Source organism: Tursiops truncatus, chromosome 7, assembly GCF_011762595.2.
Source record: "Tursiops truncatus isolate mTurTru1 chromosome 7, mTurTru1.mat.Y, whole genome shotgun sequence".
Lineage (NCBI taxonomy): Eukaryota > Metazoa > Chordata > Mammalia > Artiodactyla > Delphinidae > Tursiops > Tursiops truncatus.
This window is the reverse complement of record NC_047040.1, coordinates 7,176,530-7,193,967: the sequence shown is the minus strand read 5'-3', so window position 1 is coordinate 7,193,967 and position 17,438 is coordinate 7,176,530. Positions and strand designations below refer to the sequence as shown.

Below are 17,438 nucleotides of genomic sequence, written 5' to 3'. Positions count from 1 at the left end.
ACAAAGAAGCAGAGTACAGTTTAGCCTGTATCTCCAGTGAATCTACCAGTTAACCCCTTGCCTTTCACTGCAACATCCACTGTTTTTGAAAGTGCCCTTAGGGTTGAACTCCTCACTCTCCACACTCTGTTGCAAATGAAGTCAGTTCCTTTGGGAAGAGGTCTGCAGCTCTCTCTATTCCAATCTGTTCCACCCACCTCTGCTTCAAGACAGAAGTCCCAGAGTCACAGCTCTGGAGCTGGGAACAATGGCGCCTGCTTTATGAATTGAGCCCTTGGGGGAGGGGCAGTAGCCTCAGGTCTTCTTGGCTTGCCTCTCCTGGTGGGGTGGAACCTCTGCCTTTCAAAGTGGCAGCCAGGGCCCTAGTAGTCTCTGTAGCACTGTGTAGTTTCCATCCCAGAAGTCGGGGCTAGGCATAAGAAGGGAGCCACCTCTCCTCTCAGCTGTGTTTGTCCGTAGCTTAGCCTTTGCAACAGGTAGCTGGAGCCAGGATGAGAATTGTTGATATCGTGCACTTCCCAGGAAGGCAGCCCACTGACTGTCAGCTAACGGGGAGAGAGGGAGGCCTGTGTTCTTTGCTGCCTTCATCTGAAGTAGTGTTTCTGTCTGGCTGAGCTAGCAGTTGGGAGAGAGTGGGTCATGGTACTGCAGACTCTGTTCTGCAGTTTTAGCAGATTTTCTTAAAGAAATGTTATCAAAAATAGTGTTGAAAAAGTAAGGTAGCAATGTCAGGGCAGGAAAAAAAAAGTAATGTTTTTTAAATCAGCAAAGTATAATTAGACATTCAGCGGGCAGAAAATGTACCAAATTCCCAACTGTTTGCTTCTGACTTGGGAAAGAGTTGTTATGAAAAGCGTGATTGACAAACTTCAGTTCTCTGAGTGGGCAGTACAGGATGTTGGTTGAACTGGAAAATGCCCTGAGGCAATGTTGATGGAGTGATGGGGTATTATTTCTTATGTACAAATAAGATTTAAGGGAAATTGATAGCTATCTGCAGACGTTTGTCTGTCATGTGAAAAAAGACTTAGATTTGTTCTGCATTACTCCAGAGAGCAGACTCATGAATCATGAGCAAAAAGTACAGTGAAGTATACTTTGGCACAAAATATAGGAGGATTTCAGAGGTTCTTGAAAGAGGAATAGGCCATTTCAGGAGGCAGTGAATCTGTCCTTGATGCTGGCTGAGTTTCTGCTGAAGAGGACTGGCGATTGGTTTCTGGGTACCGCGGGGTGATACAGCCACTGAGATTTTCGACAGCATCAGTGGTTGCTGGTTCTGACTGCATCAGAATTACAAAAATATGCGAATTGGTTGGCTTTACCTTTGGGTCTTTTGATTCCTTGAGTGTGGGGCTGGGGCATCTACATTTTTACGGGTCCTCCAGGTGATGCCACCAGGTTTGAGATCTGTTGCCAGGTTTGATCTTGATAGTGCTTTCCAAAACGTGTCATTTCCTGTGGAGAAAAAGAGTTCATTTGTGCTCAACTTTGCCTACTTAGTCCCCCATCTTTCTCTCTTAGCTGCCTCCTGTACCCCTCTCCTACCCTAGCACAGGTGCATTTTGAGAGAAATGCCGGTACTACCCATCATTGGGCAAAAAATGTTAAAGGATCTATTATGTTCGGTAGTGTTGAGGGTACTCATTTGGAGAGCTGTCTGGTAACATCAGTGACAGTTTAAACTGTTTTTACTCGTATCGCATCAGTTCCAGTTTTAGAGATTCCTACTGAAGAGCCATTCTTTTTTGGGACTGTTTGGCATTTTGTTTGTTTTGATCCATCCATGCTCATGTATTGTTTCTATTAAACATATTTTAAGTCTGGTTAGATTTGGTTTTTGTTTGCTTTTAAGAGCCTTAAGATGTCTCAAAATTAGAGTGTATCTTTCTTCTGGCCCAGAAAGGCCAAGGGATTCCCCTAGAAATAATCAAGCTTTTGAGAACACTAAAGTATTCAGGACTCATATATTTACACTTTATTTTAGCTGATAATTTTAAGGCATAGGAAAAATAGAATTATTGATTAAAACCAGCTTAGTGCTCACTACTAGAAGGCACAGCCTGGTTAACTCCCTTTCATGAAAGACTGATAGAAAACTGTGCCTGGCATCTTTCCTCAGCTGCCCACCTCAGCTCTCCCTTCACAAATCTTGCCCTTGCTACTTTCATTGGAAAGTAGCATATCTTGTCCTTTATTACCTCCTTGGATTAAAAACTTAGTGATTCTTTTGTTTACTTCTTTCTCTTTATGGTTGTATATTGGTGTATATGTCAATGCCAGGTGTAACAAATTTGCAGTTTCGTAATGGTAGATCAAATAAAAGTGTATTGATGTACTTAAGTTGTTTTAAAATAATCTTGTGACAAAAAAATTACGTAAAAGCAGACTGACTGGGAGAGTAGTACGTAAAAGGATTGAAGAAGGAAATTTGAATTGGGTGTTATAAATGGAGTTGAAAGAAACATGAATGTTCTGGCTGTACTTAATGCATTATTGCCCCTTTGTTTCCTGTACATGTTTCCTCATGAACTCGTTTGCCTTCCTTTTTTGTTAGCTTCCCTCTTCTTCAACATGGGGCCAGCAGTCCAATACGACAGCATGTCAGTCCCAGGCAACACTATCATTGGCTGAAATCCAAAAACTAGAAGAGGAACGAGAACGGCAACTTCGAGAGGAGGTAAGTTTTAAAAGTAACAGTGATCTAGACAGTCAGTGAATAGCTAGTGTGCATCATGGATGAGTGGCTACTAAAGATAACTATTATTGTCAGAGCTGCTGTGTGTCTGAATTGGATATGTGTTATTCACCTCTTTATCCTGTAATATGGTCTCTAGCAAGTATGAAGGATCTCATAGGAATAACATTAAGATTGGATACATAAATGTTCAGTTACCTTAAACATTTTAACCATAGCTCTTGAGAGAATAGCTCGTAAATAAAAGTTACTTGGGTGTTTCAAAATTGGGGGTGAGTTTTATGCAGATATCCTTTTATAAATTTGATGCTTAGAATGTAGAATACTTTTTTCCCTAAAGGGTATTGGGTTTTCTGACTAACCTAGAAAAACTTAAAATATGACAGAAATAACGCCTCTCTGCCTGTAAGTCTGTATCCTACAGTTCCTCATTAGGATAGGAAGGATACAGAAGAGTGAAAGGGGTTGGGGAGGGGGCAGCAGAGCACAGTTCTTGATAGAAGAGAGAAAATAAGGAAAATGGTTTGGCTCAGCATGCCATTAGGTGCCATATTCACCCACCCATCCATCCATCTGTCCATCACATAGTTGCTACTCAGTTACAGTTTCAGTCTGGGGATATAGCTGAGTCTAAAACAGACAAAATTCTCTGCCTTCATAAAGCTTACCTTTGGTTGAGGGGACATGGACAATAAAAATTAAGTAAATCATGGAGTTCTAGAGGCAATATGTGTCAGAAAGAACAATAAAGTGAGGAGAGGCATAGAGAGAGGGTTGGGAGTTGGGGCTAGTATTGGTGGTAGTAGTGATTGTCTAGTTTTAGGTAGTGCTGTCCGGGAAGGCCTCTCTCAAAAGGTGGCATGAGGTAGCAGAGTCTTGAAGAAAGTGATTTATGTGGATATAATTTGAGGCAGAGCAGTCAAGTTGTTCGCGAATGCAAGCTGTCATTCTGGTCTCGGTGGTGTGGTTCACTGAAGGCCCCGGGAATTGTCTGTACAAGTTTACCATGTAGTGTGCATGATGTCATCCAGTAGGTTAAAATGTTGCTTCACCTTAAAAAATTATCTTATTTCCCACCCTCTTAAAATAAAAAAATAGACTGAACTTTCTCTGAAATCATCTCTCTTTTCTAAAAGTTTAACAGCTGAATGCAGAGCAGAATATATCTTCCCCCTTCAAGGCTAGAAATTGTTCCAGTAATTTTGGTCTCTGCTTACAAGTAATAATAGTGGTCATCAGAGTTGAAATCACAGGTCTTTTCTTGTTCATATTTTTGTCTGTTAGAAGTTAATAATTGCCTTGTGTTTTTATTTGATTAATTTTCTTTGAACTCTTAAGTCTTCCTACACTCTTCAAAAGGTATAAAATGCCACTCCATACGTATTTCTCACGTAGGGAAAACCTAGGACAATTCTGTTCCATTCTTTGCCTGGAGGTGTCCTTTCCAGGACCCTGTGATCTGTTCAGATCTGAACGCACGCTTGGCTTGCTGCACAGGTGCTCTGTTTTTCTCGAATTCTTGTCACCTGCATGTTGCCCTCCTGGACTGATTCTGGTTTTCTCTCCTGCTTTCCATCTCTTATCTTTTCTGATGGGGTATTTCTTCAGTCCTATCTTTCAGTCCTTCTATTGAACTTCTAATGTATGTTCTCTTATTTTGAAGTTCTGAGTCCATATGTTGTTACTCTAAGTGTTTCTTTTTATAGCCTCTTATTCTTGTTTTACTGACTGCACTACCTTACCTCTAAAAATATTACTTACTGATAGCATTTTAAAAAGCTAGCTCCTATTTTCCCTTGTCTTGTTTCTGTTTCCACAGAATTTTGTTTGATTTGGTCTTTGGCTTTCATCTTAGAAGCTCTGTCAAGTGTTTGTTGATCCTGGGCTATTCATTCATATTTAGGAATAAGGCACAGAAAAGCTGTTTGGAGGTTCTGGTATATACAGCACCTTGCTGGGCTTTTCCGTAGTGGTCTCTGTAATGGTCTGTTCTGTTGGAGTCCCACCATCTGTTGGTATCTGTAGGTGTAGTCTCTTGTCCTGGGTCAGCTTTCCTATAGACTAATCCGCTAATCTGGTTCAGCCTCTTTAAAATGGAAAGTTTAAATTTTCTTCTGGGGAGAGAGGGATAGCTGTTAACTGCTTTGGGTTGGGGAGGTAGTCAGGGTCTCCGTGCTGCTTTTTACAGACCTTCAGCCTGTCTTCTTCTATGTGAGATACCCCTACCTCTAATTCCTGAGCTTTTTCTGTGAATTGGCCTGTTTCTGAGCTTCCTTTACTTAGGTTTCAACTTACTGGGTCTGTTATATTGGCTGTCTTTATCTGCCTGCTTTCCAGCTTTTAAAGTCTATTTTATTCTCTTTGTCCTTAAGGTTTATGCTTTAGAAAAAAAATTTTTTCTGTCATTTTGGTAGGGCTTTGGAAGTAAACATATATTTTGCCTTTATGCTTAACCAAAAGCCCTACTTAATTTTTAAGAAGTAATTCTTAATTTCTTTTTATTCTCCTGTTAGTACTTCTGGCAGTTTACATCTTTATTTGCAGTAGAGGAGTTAACTCTGTCATGGTGTTTAATTTCATATAGCTGCTATGTATTTACATTCCATTTAGTATACTGGACATTTGTAACTATTTTTTTAAACAACGGAATCCTGAGTTGCCTTCTGTTTCTGTGCCTGCAGCAGAGGCGCCAGCAGAGGGAATTGATGAAAGCTCTCCAGCAGCAGCAACAGCAGCAACAGCAGAAACTCTCAGGGTGGGGGAATGTCAGCAAACCCGCAGGTACTGCAAAGTCCCTTCTGGAGATACAACAGGAAGAAGCCAGGCAAATGCAGAAGCAGCAGCAGCAGCAGCAGCAGCAGCACCAGCAACCCAGCAGAGCCCGGAATAATCCGGTGGGTTCATTTTCCTAAGCAGTCACTGTATGGACTGGTGTTATAAGTTAAGTTATCTTTCCTAACTTTTGTGGACTCCCTTTTTATCTTTTTAATATTGTTAACTGTAATTATTTGTCTCCTTTTCTTTAACAGCATTCCAACCTGCACACCAGCCTTGGGAATTCTGTCTGGGGCTCTATAAATGCTGGTCCCCCTAACCAGTGGGCATCTGACCTAGTCAGTAGTATCTGGAGTAATGCTGACACTAAAAATTCCAACATGGGATTCTGGGATGATGCAGTGAAAGAGGTGGGACCCAGGAATTCAACAAACAAAAATAAAAACGCCAGTCTCAGGTAGGGCTCAAAATGATCAACGTATGCTCTTTGGTGGGTTGGGGGAAGCGGCGTGTGAGGAGTAGGATATGGGGTGGCCAGAGAAAGGTAGTTATTCAGTTTTTACTTATTTTCACCTGTATCCTACCATGTGAGGTCATAGTTTGATGATTGCTTTTCTTCCCTGTGGAAACACATCTATATTATACTAGGAGCTCCTTTGGTTGCTGGACACTTAGTCCATTGCCTGTCACATGGTAACCACTTAATATTTTTGTTATTGCTGTGGAATATTTCACCAAGGTATTCTCTAGATTTTAGCGTTTTTCTCTAAATTTATATTTTTAAGTTACTTATACTATGAGTATTATAAACACTAAAACCATTTTATTTTTATGATAAATTAGTTACATTTTACATTCATCTTTCTTTCCTTAGTATACAGTTTTATTGAACGAACATGGGTTTTAATGTTAAATACATCAACTCAAATCCCAGCACTACCACTTATTAGCTGTGTGACCTTGGGCAAGAGGGAACCTCTTTGAGCCTCAGTTCCCTCATCTATAAAATGAAGATAATAACTTCATGGGTATGGTTCTAAAGGTTAAATGAATACATGTGAAGTAGTTAGTAAAGTGCCTGGCACATAGTAACTACTTAATAAATGGTAGTGTTGTCAGAGTATTTCTTCTTGATTGAGGGCTTAATGTGTTATGAATAGGACACTAAATGTCAGTTTATTGAGCATTTTTGCCAGGCACTATGCTCTAGGCCTTTGCATATAGTATCATTATTCCTTTTGATAACCCAAAGAAGTATTAGTACCATTTTACAGATGAGGAAACTGAGGCTTAGCAAAATTTAAAGTCTTACTGAAGGACACATAGGGGAACATTTAATAATTTCTCTGAAAAGAAGCCCTGTATTCACAAACTAGAATGTATTAACTGAGGCTAGATTTTAAGGGGTATTGAGTAACCCCACCCCCACCCCCAGTATTTCAGTTTTTTTATTTCGGGTTTGTTGTTGTTTGTTTGTTTGTTTTCATTTTTGGAGCCAAGAATTGGATTGCTGGACAGCCATCCGGTGTTGCCAAGACATTGTCTATTTATGGTGTTAGAGTATAATCATATAGTAACAGTTTCTGGGAATATAATATCGCCCTATTGTTTTGCTTTAGTAAATCTGTAGGTGTGTCTAACCGGCAGAATAAGAAAGTAGAAGAAGAAGAAAAATTGCTGAAGCTCTTTCAGGGAGTAAATAAAGCCCAAGATGGATTTACCCAGTGGTGTGAACAGATGCTTCATGCCCTTAATACGGCAAATAACTTGGATGGTAAGAATTGGGGAGGGAAACCCAGCATGTGGAATGGCAGAGCAGGACCCACAAAGAGTTAGAAAATTGGAATGATGATGGGCCAACACTCAGGAGGTGAAATCTGATGGAGGTCAAGTCCTGCACCTACCATAGGAACTTGACTCTTTAATAGTATTATAGAAAAGTTCTATAATACTATGCTGAAATAGGTTATCAGTGGTTACCAAAAAGTAGATGCTATCTTAGGCTGTCTTATAATGTACAGGGAAGAAGAGGTCATAGTTCCATACTGCTCATTTTATGGGGGGCATTGCCAGATGGACAAAGGAGAGTAACTGTTATAGTGGGGACAGAGGTCAGCCTGGGCAAGAGAAGTCTGAGGTGATGTGAGGTTTTTCCCTTCCTGCCTTTGGGGGCAGGGGTGGGAATCATGTGACAGAGCAAGTAGACTTATTTTGTGTAGGATAAAGCTAAGACCCATAATGTATGCAAGTGAAAAGATTTCAGCTCAATTTGAAGAAAAACTTGCTAATTGTTAGTTGTTCACAAAGAAGAATTATCAGCCTTAGATGGAAGTGAGTCTTTCCCTTACCCTCCAGCTTGGTGTGGAAGGGATTCCCATAACTCATGGGCTTTGTTGAACTAGTCCACCTCTGATGTCTTTTCTAAAACCAAGAATCTTTTAAAAACAGAGCAGTAAAGGAATTGAAGGGTTCCTTTGTAGCATTGTAACAATAACCAATGGTCCGCTCGAGCCAGAGAAAAGAGTAGTGAAAAATAGCAATGGCTACCATCCATTAAGCACCTACCATGTACTAGGCACTTTATAGGGGTTAACATGTGTTATCCTAGGTATCTAATTTTTGCAGTAATTTTATGACATACGTTTACAATGTAGGTGATGTTATCCCCATTTTATAAATTAGGAAACAGAGGCTCAGAATGGTTAAGTAACTCATCAAGGTCACACAGTCAGCAAATTTCAGAATCAGGTTTTAAACCCATGTCTGTCTAACTCTGATACTTGTGCTTTTCTCCTGCACCACACTGCTTCATGTTCCGTTTTTCTTGTAAACTTAGGATATCTCAGTGAAGTGAAAGGAGGCTATGCCTATATCTTCAGTATCTGTTGTGGTGCCTCCCCACATTATCACACTTAATAAATACTGATTGAATTTAAGGGAAAAAGAAATGAATCCCCAGATGACTTTAGCCTTAGACAGACAGTTGTTTCGATCAACATGATTTAGTTTCTACCAAAATAACGTTTAGTGAAACTAAACATGCATGGTATCTTTGTCTCTGTGCTATTTCACATGATTTGGGGCATTGCAGTGATAGTGGGTCCCCCCCACTACTACTCCAGAGGAGACTGAAGAATATTTAACATAATAGCTACATGCCTTTCAAGTCTCCATCATTAATGTCTGTATTGGGTGTTAAAATATATTAAAAACTGAAACTGATCTCTTCTGTGTGATATTTCATTGTTACTCTTTATGTCTTGTTTCCTCTCATATTACAGTTCCCACATTTGTTTCTTTCCTGAAAGAAGTAGAATCTCCTTATGAGGTCCATGATTACATTAGGGCCTATTTAGGAGATACCTCTGAGGCCAAGGAGTTTGCCAAGCAGTTCCTGGAGCGCCGCGCCAAACAGAAAGCCAGCCAGCGGCAGCCGCAGCAGCAACAGCCGCCGCCGCAGCAGCAGGTATGAGGCAGCAGAGTGAGTGCAGTGCCCTTGTGAGTGTTAATGTCTTGAAATGTTGAGCAGCCAGAGAAATGAAAATTAGAACAATGTTCCCATTTTTGTATATCACGTGACTGGAACCTTTTAAAACATGGTGGACTTGATATTTTCAAATTCAGTGTCCAGAGACCTTTGTGAATTTCCCAATTAGCAAATATAGCCATTCATTCTCTGTTAGGCATATCAGCCCCATTGTTCTTGGTTCATATAAGTGCCTCTGTCAAATTGCAACTTCCAACTTGTCATAGACCATAAATTTGGTTTTAAATAGTTAAAACTTACAAATGTTAGCTCTCTGCTGCTCAGGATCCACTGGTACCCAGTACTGACAGTACTATAACCTGTCAGACATTTCACACGTTGTTGATGGGCCCCAGAGAACAAAGGAACCTTCCACTTTGAGTAGGTGAGAGGTGTGGATTACCAAAGAGTCAATTCCTAGTGGATGATACAGAGTCCATGTATATCTGGAGAGGTTTTGACAGCTGTGCTGTCACAGCAGTGTGGACACCTGGAGTTACCAGGACGGGCCTTGTGGAGACAGAGCTCAAGTGGGATGTCTGAATCTAAATGAAGGGAAAGCATGCCTCAGTGGACTGTTCTTAGTTTCGTTATTACCAGAATCCATGGTAGGCTTTCTGTTTTTAAACTCATCCTTGGTAAGGTGAGACCCAGGTCAACCATTTCCTCGGAGTGGGCCAAGCCTGTATCCACCATGTAACCTCAGTTGTGCTATCTCGTTTTACAGGACTCTGTGTGGGGGATGAACCACAGTGCACTCCATTCAGTATTTCAGACCAATCAGAGCAACAACCAACAGTCTAATTTTGAAGCTGTACAAAGTGGCAAGAAGAAGAAAAAGCAGAAGATGGTCCGAGCAGATCCCAGTTTATTAGGTGAGCACAGGCCTAATGTCTTAGCTGGGTGTTGGTGGGAGATTATATGTGAGTCCCATGGTGGAATGTTTTTCATGAAGGGAAATACTTCTTATAAAAAATAAATGTTTTTGACCAGTTCAAAGTTAGTAGTCAGTATTTACTGGGCATCTCAGTGCAGGAGCTATGCCTCATGTGCTACAGGGAGTAAGAAAAGTAATACATTGTGCGGTGCCTTCAGTTTTAAAGTCTTTTTTCATATCTAACATGAATTTCTTTAAAAAAAACTTGCAGTTTAGTTGGAAAATAATACTAATGGACAACAGAAAAAGTTATTTAAAATGCTGATTTGTGTGGAAGCAGACCATAAATCCAGTCACATGTTCACAGAAAAGAACCAGTATTTGTTGACATTCACTGTGTGTATAATACAATTCTCATAATTATCCTGCATTATGAGGTGATGTTCCAGCTTTACCAATGAGTAAACCAAGGCCTAGAGGATTTAAGACATTTCCCAGAGTCACACAGCATTTAGCAGTGCAGCTGGGGTTTCAGAGCAGGCCTGTTTTCACTCTTCTGTGTTACCCATGGCTACTCTTATCTAACATTGAGGACCAGTGTCTTCATACAGAGCAGCCTTTTCCTTGGGGAAAAGGTGACACCTGAATTGGGGCTTTGAAAGACAGGAAGGATAGGGAATGGTGTTTCTGGAATAATAAACAGCATAGGCAAAGCTGATGGGCCACCTGTGTTTCTTAAGTTGGCCCTAACAACCTCACAGGCAATGATGAAATTAATATTATTCTCTATTTATGAATGTAGAATAGGCTATTATAAAACTGTGTTGTCTGGAATAGAATGGTTATATTGGCCAAGGTGGCAGATTGGGAAATCAGGCAGAAAAGTTAGGAGGCTGCAGTATAGACCAGATGAAAGATACTGGTGGCCTGGAATAGGGTTTTGGCAGTGGAGATGGAGAGGAGTTAGATGGATTTTAGAAATTTAGGGGATGGACAAGGAGAATGGAAAGGTGTGGGCAGCCGGATGAAAAGAGTTGCCCTTTTGCTAAAATGATGAGCCCTGGAAAGTGGAGCAGGCTTACGGGGTAATGATGCAGTGTTTAAGTGTTGGGTAGATTGAGTGTGAAGTGACTAGGAGGCATGATACAGAGATGAAAGAGCTGATAGCACAGCAAGAGGTAGATTGCTCTGCCCTTGGTAGTATCCATACTTCAGAGGTTTCCTGCGCTGGAGAAATCAAAATATCAGTAACAGAAACCCAGCTTTGAGGATTGCCCTCGGGAACTGGTGCTCTGCAAGCTGGCTTCGGAAACCTAGAGATCTGGCGAAATTTTGTTTTCTTCTGCATGTCTTGGAAGTTTATGTTAAGGATGGATGGAACAGTCCAAAATTTATCCAGTTTTGACAGAGATAGGTGAATGTAGATTTAAGAGTGTTCCTTCAGTTCTGGTTGTGAGCTCTAGCTAAGAATCCCCCGCTATTTAGCTGTGGTACTTGGTGGGGGGAGGGGGGAAAAGGTTCTCAGGGAAAAGGTTCCTCTGAAAATGAGGTAAAGGTTTTTGGATTAAATATCTGATCTGACCCCATCTCCTCTTATAGACCTAAGAAAGAAAGGGACTTAAAATCCCCCTTCAAGGGAATGAGACATAGGTCATTCTAGGAATAGAGTTTTAAGGAATATGTATCTTGAAAGGGAAGAAAAAAAAATTAAATATAAGGGAAGTAAAACTGTTCAACAAAATACTGAAGAAGCTCACTTGGGTGGGCTCTTGCTTGCACCATTTAATGAGAATTTCTGCTCAACTAAACTTTCCTCTGGAAATTCATCTGATAAATTTCTGCCCCTTACCTACTCATATCCATTTATTATTGTTTTTAATTGATATATGCCTTATTGACTTATAGATTAAGAAAAATTAACAAACATCCATCAGTCACAAGTTCCCCATGCACATAATGGGAAAACAGCTTCAAATTTGACCCCAAAGTATCCATTAATTTGACCCCAAAGTATCCATTGAGAAAGTGGTCGTTGATCAAAAGAGAATTTTGCTTCTAAAACAAACCTTTAGAGAGATTCCAGCTTCATTTTAATGATCATGTCCTCCATTGTACTCTTGTGTTTTCTTCTAGTTTTTAGAGCTACCAAGTGCCATTGTGAGCCAGCATCCTGTACTTGGATATGAGAAATACACACACACAATACCATTTTTTCACCAGTCATACTTTCCTTATAGAAACAGTCTCCCAAACCTTACAGAAATTATGTGAGTGGGAGTCTGTTGTTCTGAACCTAATATAGTCTTTAGAGCTGGGCATATTGGGCTTACATCCTCATTTGTATTGCATGGGGTCTCATTATATCCCAGAGCTCCCCCTTCTGTCCAGTGGGGAGGAGACGTGCCCTCCTTACTGGTTTTTTGGACAGGTAAATGAGACCATGTCTGCTAAAAGCCCAGCCCGGTAATCGTCATATTATAGCAGCGAATACTTAACTTTGTTTGGCCCCAGGCTTCTTTTCCCTTCCTGTGTTTGTATGACTAAAATTGATTTAGTTTGTGTTTTTGTTACATTCCCACTTTTATTTCATGTGGCTCATTATTGTTTTTATCACATTTCATTTGTTCTTGAGATATATGTGAAGTCAAAGAAAAACCTGCTTCAGAATAGAGTAATAGTTCATTTCATAAACTGTTTGGTCTTTAGGTTTTTGCACTTACCTAATTAACTGTTATTTTCAAATATGAACACTAAGCCTTTCATTATTTTCAAGGGAAAAAATCTTGCAGGTTATGGGAACACAGTTGAGGGGTAGAACTCAGGTTGGGATTTGGAATCCTAGCCTCTCCCAGTAGGAGGCCTTGTAAGCAGCTTGTACCACAGCTTCCTTGGTTAATAAATAGGCGTGTTTATTTTTTCAAGTCATGATATTTTGGAATCAAGAATGTAATGTAATTAAGCTATTTTTATTATGTAAGGCATTTTTTTGTTTATTATTGGTACATTTAAAATGTGTATTTGAAAACTTGAACATTAAAGAACAAAAAGGAGGGGGCAGAAAACTCAATATTAACAGAACTGCCTTTAGACTGGAGAGCATCGCCTGTTTACTTTTTGATATTCAAATAGCAGCTGAAACAGTTTGGGATTTAATTTAGGGTGGATGAACTGAAAGCTTTCTGAGAATCACTCATTTCAAAGAGGCCTTGTTAATAGTACTTTTTATCAATCTCTGATCATGGAGTTCATTGAAAAATTACACGTGCCGATGGCATTAGGTTTCCAGACCTCAGTAGTGTTTGTAAGTGCTGCCTGTCGCCTTCAGTGGCTGTGCTAGTGCTGCTTTTTCTAAGCCAGATTGCACTTCAGTCAGTTAATATTGCTAAATGAAATCCTTCCCTTTGCTGGTCTACCTAGAGTAGATTGAGTCGAATAAAGTAGTTCAATGTTTCTGTGCTGTCTGCTCTGTGATAGGAAGAACATCTGAGGGCTCTAAGGATCTTGTAGTGGGTCTTCCCTGGAGCCTCCTACCACTGAAAGCAAAATCTCTTGACCAGAACTTTGACAAAGTTTTGGACCCAAAGTATTCCCGATAGCGAATGGGGCTGAAGTATTGGGTTGGCCAAAAAGTTCATTTGGGTTTTTCTATAACATCTTATGGAAAAACCCAAACGAAATTTTTGGCCAACCCAATAGTGTTATTCCCACTCACATTTCACAGTCATTTGGTCGAGTGGTTACGAAGTACTTAGTGTGTTACTCCTGCCCTCCCCCTGCCCCTGCCCCATTCTTTTAAGGTACACCTTCTGAATGAACTTCCCCCCTAGCCAACCTGGCCCTTAAAACACACTTAAAACCCAGGCTCTACTCAGGACTCTCTAAGGCAGTGGTTTGCAGTTCTTTTTAAGCAGTGGTGCTGGGTTTATGTGTGTGTGTGTGTTTCCTCCCTAATTAAATTATATCAGAACCTTAAGATAAAACATATAAAAATAGAATGTCTAATTGGAAGGGCAAAAAAACCATTACATTGACTTTTATCCTTTCTTCTCCCTCCTTTTAGTATCCCTATTTGTGTGCTCAAAAACAGGAGACTAAAATTCCAGCTGCCTGCCTAGAATTTGAGCCACATGGTTGTCTGGGTGTGGTCAGTCACTCGTTGCCAATTTTTCCCTGCAGGGTTTTCAGTCAATGCTTCATCGGAGCGACTCAATATGGGTGAAATCGAGACTTTGGATGACTACTGAGCACCTGCCAGAGCGGACTGGCCTTCCCTCTTTTCTCTGCTGACCATGGATTCTGCACCTTTGGACACGACACTTACTCACCATATACTCTTTATCACTGCAACAAATCACAGAACCGATCATCTCAGGCTTTTTCTTCCAGCCCTTTGTGTCCAAGATTCTTTAAACCATTTTTGTTGGTGAGCATCTCAGACTGTAGATAAGTGGACCAGACCCTGTGTCTTGGGGGTGGCAGTTGGGATTACTCCCCAACAAGGCTGATTTTGGGCAGACGTGTTTACTGTGCCGTGATTTCACCTACTGTCTCCCAGAAAGTGTGTTGGGATCTGCCAATAGCAATTTACTTTCTCTTGTCACTTTTTTCCTTCTATTTTGTTTTTCTTCTCCTTCTCCCCTCCCCCCCCCCAAAAAAAAATGGGCATGGGGTCTGACTGGTGCAATCATGAAGAGAGTTAATGGTAACAGACATTGGCCAGCAACAAAAACGCCCATGGACTGTGATTTGAGTGTCCGACAGAGACACAGTGAGAGCTCTTCCAGTCTGAAGGTTGCATTGCCGCTGCTAACTCTGGGATTGCATCAAAGAGGCCCTGAGTGGGATGGAGTTTAGATTGATTGGTTTGATGTTGCACACCCCTCGCCTCTTCTTTCTGAGCATCCTTTCAGAGAAAGGATTCATGTTTTTTCTTCATTAGATAGTGACTTCCAAGCAAGCTGACTTCTCCCCTGGCATACTCCAACCTGATTGGACAAAGGAAGCCCTGTGGCCTGGGAGAGGGACTTATTTTTAATTTTTCTTTCTTACAAAAACGGATTTTTTCCCATAAATATTTTTACTTCAGAGGACTAGGACCAGTTTGTTTTGGGCCTTTCTGCTGAAAATTTGTCTCGTTTAAGAGGCAGTTAGGATCTTTACCATATGTATGAATATGTGTAATTTCATTTTGGATAGGGATAAACTTCTGCTTCTGATAAAAGCCCGGAATTTCATCTGCTTCCTCAGAGCATTGCGTGTGTGTCTTGCTGTGGCCCCGAAAGGTTTTGTTTAAAGATTCTGGAATGGCAAGTTGCTTGCCTTTTCTGAAAAAAGAACATACAAAACCTGACCATCTTTAAGACCTTCATCCATGGAAACCACTATACAGGAGATTGCAGTGGGCTGGAGGGGATGGGAGAGAACAGGAGAGAGAAGCCTGGTTCTGGTTTCTGGTTGTGGCCTCATAATACCCCTTCACTTCAGATATAAAATGTATTCAAGCCCTATTTATAAACAATACTCTTCCTGCCTCTGCCAACCCCCCACAGAACATCACCTGGAATTGCCAATCACACTTTGGTCTGGAGCCTTTGGACCGTCCGCCCCTGTGCAAGAAGTGCTGTGGTTCGGGTGGCTCCTGGTAGAGCGCCTTTTCTTTCTGTCATCATTGCCCGAAGAAGGCTGGAGTTGCTCTGAGAGCAGTTTGGTTTTGGATGATTATATTTGGGTTTCTGTTTTTATTCTTTTGGATCACCATTCTCCCTGTCCCTTTTTGCCTCCCTCCCTCTTAAACATGTACAATAACTATACAGAGACTGCTACAGACTTGTACATAGTTTTTGGATCAAATAGCATGAGGAGATGGGGAACCATTAAAAATTGGGGCTCCTGCTCTCCTTTGCTTTGTAAATTCAAAAGTGGGGGGTGGGGAAGAGGGATAGTTAAAATGTTTACAAAACTTTAAGCTCCCTCGGAACTTTTGCCAGTGTGGAGGAAAATAAAAAGGAACTTAAATAAAACCTGGTGGTATTTTATCTGAGTACACTTCTTGTACTCACCCTTGTCAAGGCTGAGTTTTCCACCAAACCATCTTCTTGGCACCATGGAAAAGCTCCAGACAAGTGAGCACCCAAGACATGGACGCAGCTGTGGCTTTCTCTGGCAGGCTATGGAACGCTGACTTGGTTCTGTATTTGAGAATGTAGAGGTCAAGGTAAACGTGGGTAAGTTGATTAAATGTCTTTCCTCCTCTGCCCCTTTCTGCTGACCTGCAGATCGTCTCCTGTCCTCACAACACAGACACACACCCCTGAAGGTGCCCCCTCCAGAGCCTGCCCACACCTTCCAAGCTAGATTCTATTGTATGCTTGTTCAGGGGAAATTTTAAAATAAAACACAAACATTTGGGGGAGGGGTAGGCAGACTTCAGGGAGCAACGTCGTTTTAGTCATGGAACATTCCATTAGCTTAACCAGGAGCATTGCTTCTACCTGAGGAATTTCCCACATGGTGGAAAGAAACCACTCTTTCCTAAGAATGTTTGTTTCTGTCTCAGTTCTACCAATTTTCACATTCCCATTTGCTCACTCTTTCACTTCGAGCAACCATGTTCTTAGCTCTTTCTGTGAACTTACTTGCAGATTATCTAAACTCTTCCTGAGTTTTAAAGTGTTTGTTTTGTACACTGTTTGCTTCCAGTTGTTCTAAGTCAGAGAGTTAAAAAACATACCCAGACAAGGTAGTTTGATTATGGATACTTTCCCCAAGGTAGTCGGTGTTCTGGATACTGTTGCTACATAACAAATTACCCGCAAACTGGCTTATAGCAACCCTTGCATTTTATTGGTAATTTTATGAGTCAGGACTCTGTGGGGAGGGCTCAGCTGGGCGGTTCTTCCATGGTGTCTCCTCTGGTTATGGCCAGAGGTCAGCTGGGGCTGCGATCTTAGGAAGGTTTGATAGGTTGGGCGGCACGAGGGCTCACTCGTGTGAATGGCAGTTGACGCTGGCTATTGCCGGGGGCTCAGCTGGGTTGGTGGCTGGAGGAACTACGTGTGCCCGCTCCAGCATGGCAGCTTCAGGGTAGGTGGACTTCTTTGGCAGTTGGCTTCCCCCAGAGAACCGGGCAGAGGCTGCATCACCTCTTCTGACCTGGACTCAGGAGTCACATAGTGTCACTCCTGTGACACTGTGTGAAAGTAGTCACAAGCTCTTTCAGATTCAGGGGGTTGGGGGACATGGTCACCTCCAACATCTCCCTTGATGGAATGAGTGATAAGGTCACTTTATAGAAGAGCATGTGGGATGAGAGGTACTGTTGTTGCTGTTTTGGGGAAATAGCTGCATAAAATTAGTTGATGCATATATATCAAGGAACTTCAGTTCTTCGTTGGCTCTAAATTGAGGGGTTATTTTTTTCTTTTTAATTTCAGGATAATGGGACTTCAGGCTTTATTTTAAATAATACATATATACAAATATATACACATAAATAGTGTGTGTGCCATTTTCTACACCCTATTTTAAATTGATCAGGTGAAGAAATTGAAGTTTGTTTTATA

At 41.1% G+C, this 17,438-nt stretch overlaps 1 protein-coding gene across 8 annotated transcripts in view; it reads left to right on the top strand.

Annotated features, from left to right (window-relative positions):
• Window positions 1-15,896, top strand: part of GIGYF2 (GRB10 interacting GYF protein 2) — a 126,600-nt gene extending 110,704 nt beyond the window's left edge. For 7 of the 8 annotated variants that reach the window (XM_019923516.3, XM_019923509.3, XM_019923512.3 and 4 more), the window contains 7 exons: window positions 2,558-2,680; window positions 5,380-5,592; window positions 5,728-5,930; window positions 7,093-7,247; window positions 8,755-8,939; window positions 9,727-9,874; window positions 14,053-15,115. In XM_019923516.3, the coding sequence (XP_019779075.1) occupies window positions 2,558-2,680; window positions 5,380-5,592; window positions 5,728-5,930; window positions 7,093-7,247; window positions 8,755-8,939; window positions 9,727-9,874; window positions 14,053-14,120 (1,095 nt within the window). In that variant the 3' untranslated portion in view covers window positions 14,121-15,115. Of the gene's footprint in view, window positions 1-2,557; window positions 2,681-5,379; window positions 5,593-5,727; window positions 5,931-7,092; window positions 7,248-8,754; window positions 8,940-9,726; window positions 9,875-14,052; window positions 15,116-15,425 lie in introns of those variants that run through there. The other variant, XR_002174011.3, reaches the window with a different exon arrangement.
• The last annotated feature ends 1,542 nt before the right edge of the window (window positions 15,897-17,438 follow it).